This window comes from Cupressus sempervirens, chromosome 3, assembly GCF_028749045.1.
Source record: "Cupressus sempervirens isolate cs-2001-9-10 chromosome 3, ASM2874904v1, whole genome shotgun sequence".
NCBI classification, from domain to species: Eukaryota; Viridiplantae; Streptophyta; class Pinopsida; order Cupressales; family Cupressaceae; genus Cupressus; species Cupressus sempervirens.
The window spans coordinates 31,363,035-31,385,745 of NC_143120.1; the positions used below are offsets into that span (position 1 = coordinate 31,363,035).

Below are 22,711 nucleotides of genomic sequence, written 5' to 3' on the forward strand. Positions count from 1 at the left end.
TTATATAATGTTTTCTTGAAGTTAATGATCAACTTCCATAAGGAATAATTTATAAACAACCCTAATACAAAGCCATATCACAAAATTTTAAGGCAAGAGCTTACAACAACATAGTAATTTATGAGCCTCTTATCGAAGAGCTCTTGGGTTCGAATCTCGCACTTAATAAATAATAATAATTAATCTTGGCTTTGGCTTCTTACCAATCATATATATATATATATTTTTATAAAATCACAATCTACCTTCACTTTAGATAGAATGAATTTGAATCTAGACCAACTTAAACAAAATAAATTCAATCATATCTTAAGAGATAGATATAAGATTCATTGAGATAAATCAAGTATTCCATAGGTAACAAAGTTTGGGCATTGGTATACTATGATGTTTATATGGCTTCCAAAGAATTATTTACACTTTTAGTTTTGAATAGAAAAGAGGGTGGATCACTCATTACAACAAATTAAGTTGGTTAGAACATGCTTAAGTCAACTATTACTATTAAATTATATAGGAAGTATCACCATTAGAGTTGAACGTGTATTATTTGTTAACTCCAATCTCTATAGGAAATTTCCTCTCTTAATATGATGATGCAAATGTCATTAAAGCATTGATAAATGCAAATTGATTAAGGAATTCTATTAAATACTATCGAGGTATTTTGTTAATTAAAATCTAACAATGATCTTGGCCAAGAAGTAATGCATGCAAGCTAAATAAACCAATGAGACCCGTTAATAGGGGAAGATCTAAAGATTGTAATATAATGAAGAAAGAGAAGATCTAAAGATTGTAATATAATGAAGAAAGCGAAGATCTAAAGATTATAATATAATGAAGAAAGCTCATGATGTAAGCAAAGTGTGTAAAATGAGGAATTACCCTCAGAACTTCATATTTTATGTACTTTGAGTGGATGATTGTCTCCGTGCAAGATTTTCTATTTTTTTTTTAATATAAGAAAATAATTGATGTTTATAGAAGGAAAATAAATCTTTTTTGAAAGAGTGTAGCAAAAAAGTTATTTCCTATAACAAAGTTCCTACATAAAGCCTATCTACTTAATTAGAATAACATTTTTTTTCTTTAGTAAGTTCTACCTAGGGGGTAGTTACCATTTTTATTTATCGAAAAAGACTTACATATGGATCTTAGAGATCTCTATTCCACTTACATTATAGAAACCAAGACCAACCAACTAAATCAACCTAACTTCAATGGACCAAGTACCCAATACCAATACCGATATTGATAATCTTTTCTGCTACCTTAGCCAGGAAGATGTTACCATTAGCTTGGTAAAAAGTCTCAAATTTACTCAAATTATTTTCCTTCATCACACATGATTTGAAGAGTGACCAAGCTTTCTTCATAATCTTTTTCTTACCTTCTACCTCCAAGCAAAATAAGTCTAAAAGTGTTAGAAATGCTTTAGAATAACTGAATCAGTTATTTAAGATCCAAATGTCCTGATAAAACTTTTTTACTAAGTGGAGTGAGCCCATTAAACTATTCATGCATCCAAGATATACATTCATCCTACTTAGCAAGTTACTTTAAAATCAACATGCAAGAATAACACATGAAGAACCTATACATAACACAGTGATTTACGTAGAAACCCAATTTGAAAAAAATCACTAGTAACATGCTAATCAATTCTCACTCTTTTGAAGTGATGCCCTTTGAAAGGCCTGCCCTGTTAAAGGCTACAACACACTGTTAAATGTAACTTGGTTAAAGGATTTAACCACCCTGTTAGAAGTGGGCTTGGTTAGAGGACTTTAGAATATTCACTTCAAATGCCACCCTATTAAAGGATTTACAAATGGTTGTTAAACCAACCTAAGTCCATAGAATTTTACCCTAGCTGATACAATTGTTAGAGAGTAACAATTAGGGCTTTTGACCTGATACAACTCACAACTTAACTTGCAGATTTTAGATCTCGATTCAGCTTCGCAATTTTTCCTGGCTTTCAGTTTCTACAGCTCTGATAGCTTGTGCTTCTTTCAAGCTTCCTCTCCTTGAGTCTTTATGATCGATGTACTAGTGCAATCTCCTCTGTGGTCACCTATTGAAGCGCAGTCTCTATACTCTATTCTTCCTCTCTCTCGATGCCTTCACCTTGACATCCTACCAACCACTTCACTTCACAACTCTTGCTTCTTGACTTGTAACTCCTTAAATAGAAGTCTGGAATACTTTTCCCACTCTAATCTTCCCACTTTTAATTTCAGTTCGAATGGATTAGGTAAGATTCAATGAATCACCCATAATCTTGTTTCCTTCTAGAAACATCATGAAGAATCCTTCTAAATTTGTCCAAAAATGGTTTACATAAAATTATGTGCCACCAGCTATTCATCCTTATCCTCCATCTGGTTCACAAAATTCAAGGTAACAAACTTGTCGGCTCAGATCTGGCGAATCTTTGACTTTTCAAATAATGCAGTAGCTTGACACTATTGAAATTTTGATGCTCAACACATACTGTGTAACTCGACACCTACTATGTTTTATTGATGCTCGACACCTAAACTTGCTCAGATCCTTCTGTTTCACTCAACACACACTAGATTATGCATTTGCTCAGCACTTATTGATAATCTGTTCGGCATGAACTAGCTTGCTCGACATCCACTAATGAACTTAGTCAAGCTTTGTAGACAGCTTTGTTACAACTTATTCTTTCAGAGTTTCTAAGTGTAGCCAACCTCCGTGTCTTCAAGTATATTATCAATACATCATTTTATCAATGTCTTAACTGATCCTTGTACTTCATTACAAAACCATAACTCAACCTTTCCATTAGGTGCTTTTATTACATGTTATTGATTAAATCCTCTTCATCAATCAACTAAGTGATAGTACTTGGATCTTATAAGCAATTGTCATTCCAACAAATAGCAGGTTTGACATCAATGACAAAATAATGATTGAAAACATTCTTTATTAACAATCTCCCTCTTTGCAAACTATCTCTCTTCTTCAATAATGATCTTTTCAATTAGATCCTAGCAAAAAGATCACCACCCGATAAACTGAAATCAGTCAACTCCATGACATTCATAACCTCCAAATACATCTCCTCATTAATAATCTTATGTATCGTTTCATAGGTTGTCAATGGATGGCCTGAAATCTGAATGATCGGCTAGAACAAGTTATGGACCAACTTGTCATCATGTATGTATCTGTCTCCCCAATAGTCAACACCCAACAATATGATGACAGTCTCATTTTCCCGATCATTTGCCTTCTTAAATATCCCGTTGATCTATGCGTCTCCTCCTCCCCCCCCCTCCACTGAATTAGAATAATATTATTGTTTCTAATAAATTAAATAATTATAATGACATATATCTCATTTGAAGTATTTTAAGTAACTAGAACAATATTAAAGTAATTTGAAGTTTTTATAAAAGTGAATTTTTTTAATGTTACATTGACAGTAAAAAAAAGGTTATTATTGACATTTTTGCAAATAAAAAAATTCCTACTTTAATATACTTGCATATTAAAATAAAAATGATATATTTATATGATGCTACTTTGAAAACTGCATATTTACATCAAATTAATCAAAATAATAAATGGTTGTTACCTAGATGCATGGAAGCTACGACACTGATTCAGAGTCAAGCTCCAAACGTTCTCAGTGAATCTGCGCCTTCCATCGTTTGGAAATTCGAGCCACTTAAATGAACCCACAATTTCCAAAAATATATTCTTGGACAAACAAAACTTGGAGAATATTTTGGAGAAATTGACAGGAAAATGTTAAATATCGGAATGTTTTCAAGCGAATAGTTTCTATGGCCTCTGTTAAACCATTTATGAAAATTGTTTGGAAAATTGAAGATCCGATGCTGACAGAATTGTTTTCTGGTAAAGAAATGCAACCACAGTACGGACGCACAAATAATGTGCCGCACAAGAAAACAAATAACAATCTGGCTATTCAGAAAAATGTTAAAACAAATCCAAATTTCGGAGGAAACAAGTCTCGTAATATAGATTTCCTGCGCCAAAAAAAAAAAAAAAATTGTTTTAAATTTTCCCTGTAAGGGTTTAAAACTGTTATGATATTTGCCGAACAATTGTTAGCAGAAAATGATCAATAAATATTAATAAAAATAAATCTATTGCAATTTATTTAATACAGTTGATGAGGGTGATGAAAGAATCGTATCGTCCATCAAAATTTAAATTTCAGAAAAGAAGATATAACAAATGAGTTGGGTCATTTAATTAACAAAAATTCAAATAAATTAATTAATATACAGAATCAGCTATCCCTAACTATAATAATAGTTAATACTACAGAATATTACAATTCAAATATATACTCTTACCATCTGTGTTGAGTTGAGAAAAAAACGTTTGTTTTTAGTGGTGGGTTGTATGGTTAACATTTGGTGCCAATTTTGCTTGTTTGTCATTACTTCGAATCCCATAAGTTCGCTTTCCTCACATTCAAACCAATGAATGGCTGCTAAGGCTTTGTATCCATTGAAGCCCCTGGATGATCTGAGCTCAAGTCTTGACCAGGCCTCAGCAAGCGTAGAGCATACCCAATTACAAAGAAAGGATGTGCCACCTCTTCTTTAAGTCCTATTTCCTGATACTGTTTTTCTCTCATAATACTTGCCAGAATGCTAATGCTCTCAATCATCCTCCTTTCCCAATAGAAGAAGCAACCATTCCACAAATTCAATCAGAATTCAAGGCAGGCAGGCTGAACTCCACAAGCCTTGTACAGTTCTATCTCAACCACATTCAGAAATTTAACCCACAACTTCATGCCGTCATTGAAGTGAACCCTGATGCTTTCCTGCTGGCTGAAAAAGCAGATGCGGAGAAACTAGAAGCAGGACTGCCTCTTGGTGATCTCCATGGAATCCCTATACTAATCAAGGACAACATTGCTTCCAAGGATAAACTCAATACCACTGCAGGGTCGTTTGCTCTTTTAGGATCGAAGGTATCAAGGGATGCAGGTGTTGTATGGAAGCTCAAGAAGGCAGGAGCTATAATACTGGGCAAGGCCAGCTTGAGTGAATGGGCAGGTGCCAGGTCTCTCAACATACCCAAAGGATGGAGCGCTAGAGGAGGTCAAGCTAAGGTCCTCTACTTCGTACCTTATTTAGGATAGCTAATAATTTGCTCCTCAAAACTTATGATTGAACTGAACTCGAGCTCCAACGCTAGGAGGGTGACTACTCACGTAGTCCTGTTTAAAGGCATAAATAAGGTTTTCATCGCCCATAAAAATAAGAAAACAATGCTTACGGGAAAAAAATTATCAATATTTTGAATTATATTCTGCTACAGATCATCATGATGAAAAGTGTCGTATGACTTCGTGATTGATAACAGAATTATACTCTTTTTTCAGGTTTGTCTTTTTCATATTTTTGAGAGAGAGAAACAAGTCAGAATACATACATATAGCATCTCTGTCTTCATCTAATGGACTACAACCATTTGAGAAAGCATACTTCTAAACCACATGTCATCTTGACTAAGCAGCCACATGCGAGGAGCTGTTCATCAAATTGATCTAGAGGTCAAAACTGACTTAAACACGCCTCTGGAGTTTGAATCTTAGTGAATAGCTTTTATATCACATACCATCATCCTCACCAACTACAAGTCTATAATCCTTTTATTTAGCATAATTTTGAGTTATGAATTAATGATTGCCAACTCAAGGTTTTGTTGCTCTGCCATATTGTTTCTGTTTCATTTTAGTTTCAAGTGCTTCATGATTTCATTTTATTTCAGTTGTCAATGATATGAGAGGAGATGCAATAGGCAATTCTGTTATATAATTTGTTCATACTACTTTCAATGATATTTACCATTTGGACATTAGTTAATATTAAAGTTTGAAAGAATCAAATTAATTTATTAACCTGAAGATACATTCGTGGTGCAGAATCCTTATGTTCTCACAGCTGATCCATGTGGATCAAGCACTGGATCAGCAGTTGGAGTGTCAACAAATATGGTAGCAATGTCATTAGGCACTGACACAGCTGGTTCGATTCTCTGTCCATCTGGTGCCAACAGTGTTGTGGGAATAAGGCCTACAGTTGGACTTACAAGCAGGGCTGGAGTCATTCCAGTTTCACACACGCAAGATACTGTGGGGTAGCTCTTGAACTTTACTAAGCAAGATTTTCTTATCTCATTGGAAATGCAATGCAAGCTACTGTTCTCTTTTCCATGCTAGCCATATTATTACAGTTCTATGGGCTGCTAATTGTTTCATTGTAAGCTTGCTGAATTTCACAGTTCACTATTTTCATTGTTTGTGAGCATTAACATTTTCTCCAGTTCTTGGGTTGGAATCATAAATTAATTACTAAGTAGCAAGAAGCAGCCATAAACTCAAGAGATGGACTTTATCAAATACAAGATTTCACTGTCCACGCAATTACTTCTCATCTACTAATATAGAAGACCATGTCTTATTTACTTGTTTTTTAAGCTTTCCAAAGGATAGAGATGCTTTTTGTGAATTGCTGGGAATAACTAATACAATAGGAATAAATTTATTGCTTAAATTTGTAGGAACAAACAAAAGTTCTGATTGTATATATTCCTTCCTTTAATAATTAAATGAAAATAACCTTCACATGCTCACCCTGAAGTAGGAAGAAAATTTTGAATCCCATATTCTCCTCCTCTAGTAGGAAGAAACTTCTGCACCCACTAGTTCAATATTATTAGTCATTCTCTTGTTTTACCTATTGAATCAATCCTCAAAATTTTACTATTTTCTCTTCAAATAATTCTTTTAATCAATAAATTATCATCTTCAAGAATATTTATATTCCTGTTAACCATTTTTTCTGTTTGCTTCCTCCTCAACATCAAGTGACTCGATGTTACATCCCCTGTTATGTTGATTTTGAAAATTTCATTTAACCATTGATATTTCAAAATAAACCGAATTGGTTGATTAAATTAGTTACTCATTTTGATTCCTATGAATGATATTATTGGTTAATTGTTATGTTTCATATGAAATGGAAGATGTGCGTTAATTGCTATTTGATTACATGAATTGGAATTGGATAGTTAATATGGTTATTAGTTATAATAACTAAATTTCATTTGAATGATGAGGAAGTATGTTTTCAACTCGTTATTCTTCTTGGAAAAGCGTGGCGAAGAGGGAGGCACGGGCAAAGAGGGAATGGGGCATGAGGGCACCAACCTGTCACCGAACTATCAATCTAAACCACTATAGTCAAGGGAAACTAGGCTAGGGAAAACTAGACATGCCAAGTTTCCACCATGAGCTAACTAGGACATCAAATTCTCACAGATGTTTTATTCGCATAAACATATAATAGAGAAATGAAAACGTTACCTTAAAATATAACTTGGAAATTCTGCAACATGTGATGCTGGATGTGCTACGTTATAAATAATACCCATGGTACCTAGGTATATTTATATGTACTTTATTGTACATATATATGTGTATATGTAAACCTTGAAGTAGCACATATGTGCATATGCATACTTTAGATGCGTATGTACATATAGGTGTACTTATACTTCAACATAACACATATGCATATACATCTGTATAAGAAAACACGTACAAATATTTATAGGTAATATGAGTATTATTCATAATAGTTTCAATTGACCTTTGGCAAGGAAATTAAATTACCTCATTAAGTCCACCAGCTCCTTATAATTCTTTAATATTTTCGGCCTCTTATTCATTCTTAGTAGTCGGCCTTTGTATTTTATTCCAAGATTGTAGCTTATCTCCGCCGCCTCACAATCTCTCATGCACCTAACTTCTATAAGTTGGCTAATAGTACTCTCCCTTGAGGTTGGTCTCATTTTTCTTTTTGAATAGAACTTTCTCTTGAGGTTGCTCTCATTTTTCTCTTTGAAAGTTTCTGCTATTCCATTCGAAGTTTTTATCAGAAGTGAATCACTGCTATAAGTACTAAGTAGCAGTTAGTAAGTCATACAATAAGGCTCACGATTGAAGCCGAGAAAGGCATCTCTTTCATACATCAGCCCAGCCCTGTCAAATCGTAATTGTTAACTCTTCCATGCCTTTACTGTCGTACATTAATAGTCTGAATAATTGCACCGAAGTCATTCTTGTTCAGTTGGTCCAAACAGACGAGTATGATCATAAAGCAGAGCTTGAAACTTGGAATAGTCATGATTGCCATGGGATGAGCCATTGGCTCAAGTGGATTATTTTTCTCTACTTTTTATTTGTTTCCATAAAGCATCAATAAGAGACAAAGTAAGTGCAATCACACTCTACATGCTACAGTTGCACCCTTCTATGTGCAGCTGAGAGTATTGAAAGTTTCCTCCACTAGATGTTGAGGGGCTAAGAAGGTAACTGTTTACATACTTTTATTAGTAAGGTTGCTTGTGAAGGAATTTCACAAACTTTTGCATTGTACAACCAGCTTAGAATACATTGGTAATTGCACCAAGAAATATCAAAGAAGGTCATGCGAGGCTGAGATGAGTGGTGTAAACCACATAAGATGGTTGTGCAATCATCTCCAAATTATAAACAAAATGTATATCAGAATCAGACCAGAAATTTATAAGCTTAAAATAGAGAACTAGTTAGCTCATGGTGGAAATATGGGGTATTGTCTTGTCTGTCAATGTTGAGCCATGGTGATCAGGCACACAATGTCCATGTAAGTCCCTAGAATGGTAGGTTTGATGGCAAATACTGCTGCTATGATCCCTAGAGGTCAGGATAACTGACAGTCACATAGATAGACTGATAGGAAGGTTCCACGCTCTAACTGGCTGAGCAATTGACACTCTAGCACCAGATGCTCAGGTGACAGAACGAGATTGTCTTCCCATGTAGGGTAGGGTCATTCTCAGCTGAGAGAGTGAGTACAGGTTATGCTAGGTCCATGGTTGGGTGGTCAAGCCTCTGGAAATGCTTCTCCTCCCCACCAATGCCAAGGCTTGCATGAGACAGATTGGGTCTGCATTCTTAGCCTGATGTGATTTAGTGGGTACCTGTGTTTCTTCATGTTTCATTTCAAGATTTCTAGCTAGTTATGTATTTAATCATGGTTGCAGTTACATTAGTTCCTCTCAGTTACATGAAGGGATACTTAAAGCATGATAGTTAGTTAATGATCTATTTTTCTCTCTCATGCAATTTAATACCTTACTATTCAATTGAATGAATGAAGTAGACCACCAATTGTTAGTTAAGACCTTTCATGTGAATCAGTTTATTCGTTATAACTGTTAATTCCATGCATGTGAATAAGTAGTTAATTTATTTTGAATATAGAGAACTCGGGGTAGAAAAGATGGATGTTACACTCGAGCAAATTTCATTCATCTCATTTGCATATCTATTGTGCTTGCATATATTGGTGATTCAATTACATTTCTCCAAGAAGTTCATTTGCATCTACATTATTCTTATGCTTCAAACATAGCTTTTCATCTGCTAAAAGATTTATATCATCTGCAGCATACTCCTCTCCTTAACTCTGGTTCTTACCTTTTTCAGGTTGTCTACAACATATTCTGCTTTGTACTTCTCCTAGAATGTGATGATTCTTTCTAAAGAAGACATAACTTTATGTAGACTTTTCTCAATATGTTCTACTATATTGCTATTATCCTCACTACATCTTCTTTACCTATGCGCAAATCAATAGCTTTGACCACATACAAATTAGAATGGGAATCTTACAATGTCATACCTCTTGGTTAGTTGTTGATGTAGGAACATCCAAGGTGTAAAAGGAATCTTGCATCACCCAAAAATAATGTCGAGTTTTCCAATAAAGACTATTTTGGGAAAGCTTACTATCTTCTACAAGTTTACTAATTTTAGTAAATTTTCATTTTAACACAAATTGTTCCAATTACTTCCTTGGAGGTTTATTTTGGATATGTAAACACGTCATCGCAAGATCAAGCCCAATTTGACGATATTGAATTTATTATTTTTTTGGCAGGGTGGTACAAAAACTTTGAACTCAGTTTGAAAGGCCTTAGACACTTCGAGAGGGGGTCAAACTTTGATCAAGCATTTCTTCACAATGGAAAGTTGTAGAGCACTTTGAGAGGTTTTCAAAACGTGGTTATAATGGCCAATCCAATGCATAATTCACAAGATACAACCTCCAGAAGTTGCACTACTTTAGGAGAAAAAGTAAAATCCCTTCAAATACTCCAACGATTGTTGAAACCCATTGGGGAATATTCTCGACATCTTCTAATGTAGGAGAAGTAATATAAAGTCGATCAACCTCAAATAAGGGGGAGTAACACATTTCCAGAAACTTCTACAGTGGTTAGATTTCCCAATATAAAGAAGACAAATAGGGGTTATCATAAGCAGTTCTGATGGTGCACATGACGGCTCTGGCTTGTAGATTATTGTAATGAAAAGGGCCATGTTGTTGTAGCATGTTATTTTCTAAATATTGTTATGCCATTTCATTTAAGCTAATAGAAAGCAAGTGTTCATTCTTGCAATTGTGTTGGTTTTTGCAATTTTCTGTTTAAAACTCTATTGCGTTTGGGTTAGTAAGGCAATACCCTTCATTAGTTGTAATAAGAACTTCAATTTTGATTATCATTGTCTTTTATCTCTATCACTTTCTCCTTGTATAGAATCTATTGAACCTTCCCTTGTTCTAGCAACTTTACTCCTTAAGTATGTCCTTGATTTTCATTTCATTGTTTTCCTTCATTTTTTATCTTATATATAACATAGTTCATCCCTCACTTCTAATCAATATTTTTGCAAGGTCTCTTCAACCCACCAAACTTGTCCTTCATCTAAACCATTTTGTAATGTCCCCCTTTTAGCGGGATCCTAAAGTTGAGCTTAGTCAGTTATCATTGTGACCATTGTGAGCTGACAATGTGTTTTGACGGTCTATGTTGATTGACTTGCTATTTAGTATTTATAGTGAGTCAACTGTGGGCAATTACTATTTTTAGCTTAGTTGCTGATTCGTGACACGAATCTGATTCAGACATGTGAATCAAATCCGTGGATTCCGGATTTTTATTTTTCCCAATTATGATTCGTGGAGGATTCGTGTGTATATATATAAATATAAATATGTATATATACTAAAAATGAGAGAAATATACATAATTCGAAAACTAAATCATTTCATAGTATGAATCTATAATTCTAGTATGCATCTATGAATCTAGTGTACTTGATAATTGATTTATTTTCACGATTATAAAAAAAATCAACACATTCACATTGAATTACTAAATCACAAAATGAAATTATGATCCTTGAGGATCCTCGGGTTGTGGCTTGGATCCTTGAGGATTCGGGCAGGATCCTTGATTCTTCTTGTGGATCCTCAGGTTGTGGCTTAGATACTTGAGGATCCGGGTAGATCCTTGAATCTGCCTCTGGATTCGTCAAGATCCGCGGGCCACGGTTCCTGACAGATCCATAGGAAGAATCAAAGATCCTAACCGGACCCTCAAGGAACCAAGCACAAATTTGGATCTGGATTGGATCCAAATCCAGATCTAGCCTATCTAGGATGAATCTGGCAACTGAGATTTTTAGCAGTGCAACTAAGGCAGTGGGTAGTTGGTTTCTTCAGTGATTGATTGTGTAAATTAATGGAGCTCTATATTATAAATTGCTTATTGAAAGTATCTTAATAAATGACTTTATCATTTAAGTATTATAATTTGATGGTGTGTTGAAGAAGCTTCTTAAGCATCTCCATGAAGCTATGTATTTGAGAGATGTTAATTTAAAATAGTTCGATGGAAGCTTCAAATTGGAAGGTGTGTTGATGAAGCAACTTTAATGAAAGGTGTATTAGAGAAGCCAAGCGCTTTATAAAAGAGGCTTCATGAAGCAATTAGATCCATTCTTGGTTAGTGCTTTTTGATATATTTCTTGGTGAGGGTTTGTGTTTTCTGAATTTCTTGAGGACTGATTTCTCTTGAATTTGTGCATCAATTGCTGTTGTCGTAAAGCAATTGAATCTATGTTCTAAAACTGAATTTAGCAATCTAATTCACTATTGTTGTACAGTGAACTGTACTGGGGTTTTCTGATCACATATTGGGCATCCATATTGAGGGTTTTTTGGTGAATTATCTCAATCTTCCTTTTACTGTATTCATTGTGCCTTGGGAGGCAATTAAGTGCTGAAGTTTGGTGATTAATCGTTACTGCTTTTGGGTGTCAAATACCTCTGCTTATTAGTGTCAATTTCCAACTGTATATTTTGGCGTGGGTTTACCAATTGAAGTTACATAGTTGGGCATTTATTTTTACTATTATTAGGCATTGAATTTCTACAACCAACCACACCTAGCTGGGTGGCCTAATTTGTGGGGGCTAGCTTTGCAATTGTGGGCGTCTGAATTTCCCAAGGCGGACTTCACATCATACCATTGCTGGCATTTTTTCTGCTGCAACATCAACACCCCTGTCTGGGCATTTGGGAGTGTGTTGGAGCATAACACGGGCCTATACCTGGACAGGCCGCATTTGGTCTTTTTCACTTGTGGCTCTGGCTTACAGTGGCAGTGCTATTCCCTGTGCACTGGCCATGGTATCTCCATTTGCTGCAAACGGAACTACAACAAGCTTTTCATAGGTTCTCATCTATTGTAATTTACATGATGTAAAAATTTAAAAAAGTTTGCAGCACTTAATTGATATTTAGTTGTGAGTATGGGCTTTATTGAGTTGAAGTAATTTGTTCGACATTTCTAGTGGAAGTTATTTATTTGTTGCATTCTAGTATTTAAGATATTAAAAAATACAAAAACATATATTCTGAGAAAAAAAACAAGATTGCAAGACATTTCAAAACAAAAACAAAATTATACAACATTACAGTGGTGTGAGCCAATTAGGTATTCAAAGTGATTCCCTGCCAGCCTGCAGGGGATCGGGTTTCAGCATGGCTCAGAGGTTTATTCTGGATAGACATTACACCTGTAGGGGTTGCACTCCTCCACCTGGTCATGGAAAACCCGAGATCAGTTTGGTAGTATCCGTGACAAGGGTGTTGGTGATTCAGGAGGTTCAAATGGTACAGGATATAGAGATGTAAGCACTGGTTCTAACATTGACAAAGAGGCCAGAGAGACTTTCAAAGATTTTGTAGCTGGTTAGCATTATGTTGTCGATGTTTTGCAGTAGTTGTCTGACACATTGCAGTGCATTGCACTTCCTAGAGATCGAAGTAGAGAGAGAGTTTGCAGGGATGATTCTGTCAGTTCACACAGGTCCCAGATTGATGACAAGGTTATATTGGTGCATATGATAGGACGCAACGACCTACTTTTTTGAGACCCAAGACAGACACGATCAGTACTAGGATTGAGGCCATGCCTATTGTAGATGATATTGTGGCACATTTCGCAAAGTGGGATGTTCTTCCACAAACTATCAAGCAGAAACTTAACTTTGATAGATCCCTAACAGAGAAGTAAGAACATACTAGAGGTAGGCCTGCATCTAAGAGACAAAGGCCTAGACAGACAGACTTGTGTGAGGCAGCCAGTAGGATGACCTTAACCCACTTTGATGGCAGTGGAAAGGTGACAACTTAAGCTTGGGTCCATAAGCTTGATACCTATTTGGCATTGTGTCTCATGACTGAGGACACCACTAGATTCGTTGTGCTGCACTTGGATGGAGTAGCTCATGATTGGTGGTACCATGGGCTAGCATCCTTACATCATGATCAAATTGCTTCCTATTAGGAGGTCATGGATAGATTAACAAAGCAATTTGATCGGAAGGATCCCAAGGTATATTTCCAAGAGTTAGCTCAACTGAGGTAGACAAGTAGCCTTAAGGTCTTCATCAGTGAGTTTCAATGACTTTCTATGATGGTCTATGATATCTCTGAGCGGAGGAGAGTTATGCTCTTTATTGAGGGATTGGTTGAGCCACTCAGAGGATGGGTTAAGTCATTGGTCCCACCTACTTTGCAAGAGGCAATTAAAAAGGCTAGAGATCTTGAGTCATCCACATCTCGAGGCAAGTTTCCTTCAAAGGTTTTTATCGCTCCACCTATAGATGAGGAACACCCACAAATTAATGATGAAAATGAAAAATCAGCTATGACGAATGATGAGGCATCACGTGAGGATTTGCGAAGAAGACAACTTTACGTTTGGTGCAAAGGACCTTATGGTAAAGGACACACTTGTTCTTTGAGGTCAAAAGAAGGCACAAACCATACTATGTGGGTGTACTATGACGAGGTTGAGGTTGAATCTTCACAACAACCTATTTGTTTAGATGGTGATGAACAGGATTTTAGTGAGGTATATAGAGTGAGGAGTGCATACAGCTTCATATTTGACCCACATGTACAGGATATTTTCCAAGTACAGAGTTTGTCTATGCCTAAGTCTAATGTTTGGAATTGAAGCTCAGTTGGTGCAGAGAAAGGGGGCAAATTGAGACTTTCTATTGAGTTGCTTCCATGTGATGTTTCAGTCTCTACATCATCAACACTCGTGTTGAGTGCAGTTCTGCCAACTAGGTTGTTTACTCTGATGGTGTTGTATTTACAGGGATTATTCAGTTATGATAGGGACATTACGTGCATTTTTCTATGGGATCCTGGTGGAGGTTGGGGCTCAATGTGTTACTGGATTACGATTTCTTGAGGACAAACAATCTTGGGGAGGGAGGATTGTAATTCTCCATTTAGCAGGCTCCTGTAGCTGGGCTTAGTCAGTTCATCATTGCGACCCTTGTGAGTTGACAATGTGTTTGAGGGTCTCTATTGATTGGCTTGCTATTTATAGTAACTCAATTGTGGGCAATTACTATTTTTAGGAGTGCAGCTAAGGCATTGGGTGTTTGGCTTCTTTAGTGATTGATTGAGTAAATTAATGGAGCTTTGTATTTTAAGTTGTTTATTAAGATTATCTTAACAAATGACTTTATCATTTAAGTATTATAATTCGATGGTGTGTTGAAGAAGCCTCTTAAGTTTATAGTGTCTTCATGAAGCTATGTGTTTGAGAGATATTTGTTTAAAATAATTAGATGGAAGCTTCTAATTAGTTGTGTTAATGAAGCAACTTTAATGAGGGGTGTATTGGAGAAGCCAAGTGCTATATAAAAGAGGCTTCATGAAGCAATTAGATTCATTCTTGGTTATTGCTTTTTGATATATTTCTTAGTGACGTTTTATATTTTCTGAATTTCTTGAGGACTCATTCCTCTTGAGTTTGTGCATCAATTGTTGTTGTAAAGCAGCTGAATCTGTGTTCTGAAGCTGAATTGAGCATTCCAATTCACTGCTGTTGTATCGTGAATTGAACTGGAGTTTTCTTATCAAATATTGGGCATCCGTATTGACGGATTTTCGGTGAATTATCTGTGTCTTCCTTTAATGTATTCACAGTGCCTTGGGAGGCGATTAAGTGCTGAAGTTTGGTGATTAATTGTTACCGCTTTTGGGCGTCAAATACCTTTTCTTATTAGCGTCAATTTCCAACTGTATATTGGCATGGGTTTACTAGTTGAAGTTACACAGAGGAGCGTTTATTTTTACTGTTATTAGGCACTGAATTTGTACAGCCAACCGCACCTAGCTGGGCAGCCTAATTTGTGGGGGCTGGCTTTGCAACTGTGGGTGTCTGCCGACTCTGAATTGCCCAAGGCAAACTGCACATCACACCATTGCTGGCATTTTTTTTGTTGCAACATTAATGCCCCTATTTGGGTGTTTGGGAGTGTGTTGGAGCACAATGTGGACCTAAAACTGGACAGGTCACGTTTGGTCTTTTTTACCTGTGGCGCTGGCTTATAGTGGCAGCGCTATTCCCTAAGCATTGGATGTGGGATCTCCATCTTCTGTGAACGGAACCAAAGCAAGCTTTTCACAGGTCCCAATCTATTGTAATTTACATGATGTAAAAAAACAATGAAGTTTGCAGCTCTTAATTGATATTTAGTTGTGAGTATAGGCATTGTTGTGTTGAAGTAATTTGCTTGACATTTCTAGTGGAAGTTGTTTATTTGTTGCATTCTATATTTAAAAATACAAAAATTATATATTCTGAAAAAGACTGCAAGACATTTCAAAGCAAAAACAATATTATCCAGCATTGCAGTAGTGTTAGCCAGTTGGGCTCATTACACATTTTATCACATCTATGCCTTATCCTTCCCTTGTTAATACTCATTTAATTCATGGACCTGTTTGTGATCTCTAAATGGATCTTGAAGTATCCATAACTTGGTTGAGATAATTAGTATTAGGTATCATTCTCCTTGCAATCCTATGCATTATTCATCTTCCTTCAATATTTATATAAAGTGTCATTGCACTCTCAAGGTGTATTGGAAAAAATAATTTGTAAATTATACTAGGAATCTTGATAGTAGTTATGGCATTCATCAAGAAGGTGGAGTTGGGATTGCTGGTTACAAACCATTTTTTAAGCAAATCTATTCACATGGGCATGAGAATTTAGTGTAGCATCTTGAATGCTCTTGGAGCATCCCATATGAGCCGGGTGATGATTTTAGATGCCTACCTTAGGGTATGGGCCATTATGGGAGAGCATAAAGTCAAGAATCTCATCTATGACTAGTGAGAAAGTTATGTTTTCTATTCATGGCTCACTATGAAGTATATTTACTATTCTTAAAAGAGCCTCTTCATTTGAACTTGAGAGGTTATACATTTTACTATGGTTTAATAGTACATTGATTTGCAAAACTGTGTTTTTCCTCTCATATTTCTCTATAAATTGGAGGCATAAGACATTGGTTTTATGAGATTGTTTTACACGTATACAGGGGCTACTGTGGTGATGTCAAAGTTTAGTGTATGAATGTATCTCTTCTTTGAACATTAATACATGTCCTTTATCTTGTGGGAGTTTAAAACTCTCCATGTTAAATCTTGTGTTATCTGGTTTGTTGATTTCTCTCATTGCTGACTTTGAAATCAAAAAAGTATTAATCATATAATAATCTTTCTAATTAAATAAATTTCAGATTTGCATCCACTTTTTTAATATATTTTATACAGACATCTCATCCTTTTTATTTGATTTTTGTTCTATATATATCTTATTGATTTTTGCTCTCTAGACATCTCATCTTGATGATAGACCATGAAGTATGATCCAAGATGTTGATGATGTAAAAGGATTACACACGGTTTAATCCAAAAGCTTAACAGATATTATGGACTAAGAAAACATGTCGCTAATATTTTCTATAATTGTTTCACCTCATAAATCAGCATTTGGTATCAAAGCTAATGCTTCTACATAGAGAAGGATGCCTTTCCATTAAGTTTTGAAGGTCTTTTGGTACAAAGGGAGCTAATGTATTGTGTGAATTTGTAATTTGAAGGAAGGAATGCAAACAGTGACTTCTACCTCCCATTTGGACATAGAAAATCTCAATAGTACCAGATACAAATTGTAAAAGTTGAAGATGGAAGAGTTGGAGTCATGCTTAAGTTTACTTAGGCATTTTTAGTGCATTTAATAGACTCTCTCCTTGCCTTTATAAGCAAGTCGTGTATATTATTTGTTACATCTCAATTGTCATTATTCTTAATGGCAAGATAGCCTCATGCTTCTCTCATATTGTGAATGTGATTGTTTGTTGATTGTGCTCTGTGGAGGTGGTTAACACCAACATGTTATCAAGGCCTTCAAGCTACATCTCCTTTCGTTGAGAGCTTTCACCAAATTTGTTGAGGTCCCATGTGGTTAGGAGATAATGCTCAGACCCATATTTTGGTGGTTTGTTGTTGGCACTAATGCCCAACAAACCACATTCTTGTGTTTGATTGATTTCAAGATAGATAGATTCATTGCTTTGGCATATTTGATTTTGATGTGTGCATCATCATATTAGCGCATGTCTGAAAAAGTGTTTTGCAAAAGCTTGTATCATATTTTGTGCAGAATTGAATATTTTTAATCTTCTAGCAACAAAACGCACTAAGTCGCAAAACTCACTGCCACTATGTTTTCAATGACACCAACACAAGGAGCAACTGTGTCTATGAAAATTTACCATTTCCTTTGTGCTAAACATTTGCGGTTCTTTTTTCGTCGAATACAATTTGAATTATGTGGCGTTTTGTATTTCTATCTGCAAAGTTATATGATTTGGGAGTATTTTTGCATATCTTCAGTGGTTTCTATTTGGCCTGATTTCTATTGGGAATTGCACTAATCAATGGTTTCCCATCCCTCTTCTCTCTCATAGATTTAGATTTGGATAATTCATGTCTCACTGGTGCCAACTGAAGAAAAAGGATTAGTACCAAGTCAAACTCGCAACCTTCACTTCTTTTCGTGCATAAGAGTTGATATAAAACTGATTTCAAAAGAATGGTCGGAAGAGGTCAAAAAATTTCTGGAGTCCACTCTAGATGACGTTCCAGCCAAATTAGATGATGTTCCAGCCAAATACAAGTGGTGTGCGTGTGTCAAGGGCTCTAAGGAATGCTAAGAAAGAGGCCTACACTTCTCAAATGATGTCACTAGGTTCTTATCTCCGTCCCTCTCTCCAAGACCAATCCATGAGCCCATTCCACCATGATGTCACACCATCTTTCCTAGATGGAAGTTTAAAAGCTTAGATCGACAAGGGAGGCAGCAAGGAATAATATTCTAAGGCTTGAATCTTATATTTTTTTGCAAATTATGAATATGATATATAAGGTATTTTATTTAAATTTTAATTGGCAATCATAAATTTATGAGTATCACTATATGTATATTTACAAACATACCCATACCCAAGGAAAAACATAGGCATATTGTACCCATATATAAACCCTAGTTAGCAACTTAGCACAAAAAGAAAATGAGTGAAAGGGAGTCCTTGAATTTGAATAAGTGGAGACCACCAAAGTTTGTGTAGGCTAAAGATAACTGGTCTTGAAAGCCAGAACCAACCCACCAAAGTCAAGGCTGGACAACTTCCCATGTACACAAATGCTTTTGACCACAAAAGTTCCCTTGATATGAACCATGTCTTACATGACCAAAAGAGTTTGAAAACCAACCCCCTTTCAAAAAGGCCAATTTGTAGGAAAACTAGTAGAAATGCAATGCCTAAGGAATATTTTCTAGGCTTCATTCCCACAAACAACAACACAATCCATTTAACACAAAGAGTCATTCTTTGTCACTAAGTGGAAATAAACTCAAGGCTAACAAAGTCCCACAAGAAACAACAATATTTTTAGGAAGCAGGGTGAAAACCCTTGTTGTCTTCTAAAGAGGCCCACAAAAAATCACTAAGAAGCTACTTTATCTTCATGGAGGAATCTTTAGAAAGGGCCCACAGGAGGAATAGTACATATAAGTGACCCCAAGAATTTTGAAGTGCACCTGAAATTTACTAGCCAACGTAAGTGGTTTACTAATCTAATAAAAGAGCTTCTTCTAGAGACACCTAAAAAGAAAATGAAAATGTCCAAGAATTGAAATATTTTCACATGACCAATCCATTTCAAGCCATAGTTGAGAAGCCAAGCAAGCACTGGAAAAATGAATTGACAATAACATCGAGTTTCATGCCAATGGATGGCTAACCCTAAAGCTAGGGAAAAGGTGTGGAGGCACCGAACAACCTCTTTAATATTTTGCTCCCCTTCAATAAGCGTGAGAAATGAATCATCTGCAAAGTTACCATTAGCCAATTGCTTATGGTTTAAGCATGGCAATTCATTTGACCCTCCCATAGAAGATAGTGTTTGCCAACAAATAAGAAACCATTCAGCAAGAAGAATATTCAAAGATGGGGCAAGGGAACACCCTTGTCACATAGAATGGTAAAGCCCAAAGGCTTGAGACTGGTAGTCATTAATGGTAATGCAAGCAAAAGAATTTTGATATATTGGATGAAGCTAGAGTGAAGAGTTACTCAATGTCCTCATAAGCCTTGGTGAAGTCAATTTTTAAAAAGTGGGCTCATCGTTTAGAGAGTTAAGCCAATTCTGTACCTTTCCAAAAAGTGATGATACTATTCATGAACCTCAATTTAATAGTTATAATTTTCTCAAGGAAAACAATTTGGGAAAGCATGTCGTGATCTTCAAAGACAATGCCTTGGCAATAATCTTGTATGAAATATTTAGTAGCATGATCAATTGCTAGTTAGAAACGTCTTCAATGTCTCTTGATTTTCACTATGAATGTGATGTCTCCTTTGTTGATCAATTTACCTAAAGACTAGTCTAGATAGACCTAATGAAGGTTGAAGCCTACACAAGGCCAAAGAACTTTGTAGAACTCATAAAGAAAACCATCACATCCTAGAGCTTAATCATCAACCAAAGAGTTGATATACTCTTTTTGATCCGTGATGGGCATTTCGTGCTAGCAAAATGAATGTTGGACCTCCAAAAACTTACACAAGACAACCTAGGGGCACAATTGAAGAGCTTCATCTTTCCTCGACGAAACAATTCGAGCAATGAAAACTTTTTCCTAATGGCAAAAAAAGGTTGAAGAATGTCTAGTAGCTTGATCACTTTCTGACCTTAATTTAGGCTTATGAAGAGTGATGAGCACGAAGAATTGAGAAGATTAGCTTAGAGGCTAAGTCACACACCTTTAACCAATGCCTTTGATTTAAGACCCTCTAGTTGCATGATAGTCAACAATCTACTTCTATTGGCAAACTTGAGCCACATGAACTTGCAAGCTGGAGGAGAATAGGCTCGTGGAGAGCCTCCTTGACAAAGATGAGATTCAAGGTGGTAGTCTCATAGTACCTTTGACAAAAATTGCTAATCAACCACCATAGATATGAAGAAAGGGGATATCCATTGAACAAAATGGTTTCACTAAGCTATCCACCCAAGTTGTTGACTGGGAAGGAACTTCAAGTTCTAAACCCTACAAATGTGGGCCAACATGGGCTAATGGCTCAATAGAAATGAAAAAAAATTGGTTTTGGAGGGTTCTTCCAAACTCACTTGCCAAATAATGTGTAACTTAATGGAAAAGTGGTTTGAAAAGATGACCTCCAAAAGAGGCATCACTAGAAGATCTTGATAGTAGGTTGATGGGAAAATATATTTTGTCGTTATCAGGGAGTAATCCAGTTGTTTAAGGAATTTGTCATTTCCCACTTGGAAATTACTCCACGTATGCAAACAACCTAAGAGTGACACAAGGAAGGATAGGGAAAACTAGGGCCAAGGGCACACCCAGCTCTCTGAACCACCCTACAAGAGTTAACACAACGGAAGCAAACACAATGAACAACAACCAAAGGAGGAAGAAGAGTAAAATAATTTCATTGATTCTTCAAATATTCAACATACATGCCCAGCTGTAAGGCCTTCTAGGTTATGGCCAGATACAAAATATATTCATACACAAAGATCAGCAGAAAATTCGCACTTTCCAGTGCTGCTCAACAATCCTCTTCCAAAACTGCCTTAAACTCATCACTTAACTCTTAACTACCTAGCTCCTAGCCTAAACACTCTATTTATACTAGCGAAAATGGCTTACAAATCATTCTAGAACATAGAGAAGCCACAAGTCGGCTCACAACAACTATTAAATGAAAACAAACCTAAATTAAATACATAAGTCGGCTTACATAAGCAATTAACTGTCCTGAAATCGATGTCTGAGAAAAATTGCAATATCTCCTAGCTCCAATTGAGTTAGAGCTCGCACTTTGAACTGTGGGTAGATATCTAGGTCCTCAACAAACACTTTTGTGCACAAAGGCTGATTCATCAAAAAAAAGTGCACATCCACTTTGAAAGTCAGGCATAGAAAACTGTCACGCAGAACTACCAGAAATCGATGTTCCAGGAGAATTGCCATATCTCCCAACTCATAAGGAGTTAGGACTATCTCTCTGGAATGAAGATAGTACTCTAGGCCCTCTTGAATCCTTGAAGTGTGCAGCCTTTCATTGATTATGGAAAATTAGTTACATGGTCTACAACAGGCATCCAGAAACCAAAAAATGCAGTTTCAGCAGAACCCAATTTCAGCAACAAAATAAAACTGAAAACATGCAGGATAGCAGTGCAACCCAGGATGCTCCTGCATCAGACAACCAAGGTTGGAAGAAATGATTCTCCTAAATCATTGAGATATTGCAACCTGAGTTGAATCCAACTCAGATTGAGAAATCCATGAAGCATCTTCCATAGGTCTGTTCTTCCACTTCACTAGATATTCATAATAATTTTTTCCCCTTGTGCTCTTACCAACTCTTTGATCCAATATCTGTTCAACTTCTTCAATCTGCTTCTTAGGATAATCCTCTGATGTAGCAACTTCATCATCTAACTCATGATAGTTGTATAAATCAGCAACATTGAATATAGGAGATATGTCCATGTCATCGGGTAACTCAACTTCATAAGCATTACCACTGTCAAATTTCTTCAAGATTTTACAAAGTCCAAACTTCTTCATCTTCAACTTACTGTATGTTCCAACTGAAAATCTTCCTTTCTTCAGATGAACCATCACCTCATCACCAACTTGAAAGTCATGATGTCTCTTAAACTGATCAGCATTCTCCTTATACTTTTGATTACTTTGTTCTAACCTCAACTTCACTTCCTTATGCAAAGATTTCATAAAATCAGAAAATTCTTCTCCTGTAGCACTTCTCTTTTCTTCACCAACAATATCTCTCAAATCTGATACT

The 22,711-nt window shown here is 36.0% G+C and overlaps 1 protein-coding gene across 1 annotated transcript in view; it reads left to right on the plus strand.

Moving 5' to 3' along the window:
• The first annotated feature begins 4,454 nt into the window (after window positions 1-4,454).
• Window positions 4,455-22,711, plus strand: part of LOC149564624 (putative amidase At4g34880) — a 42,388-nt gene continuing 24,131 nt past the window's right edge. The window contains exons 1-2 of the mRNA XM_089818170.1: window positions 4,455-5,134; window positions 5,951-6,165. Coding sequence (XP_089674296.1) covers window positions 4,601-5,134; window positions 5,951-6,165 — 749 coding nt within the window. The 5' untranslated portion in view covers window positions 4,455-4,600. The remainder of the gene's footprint in view (window positions 5,135-5,950; window positions 6,166-22,711) is intronic.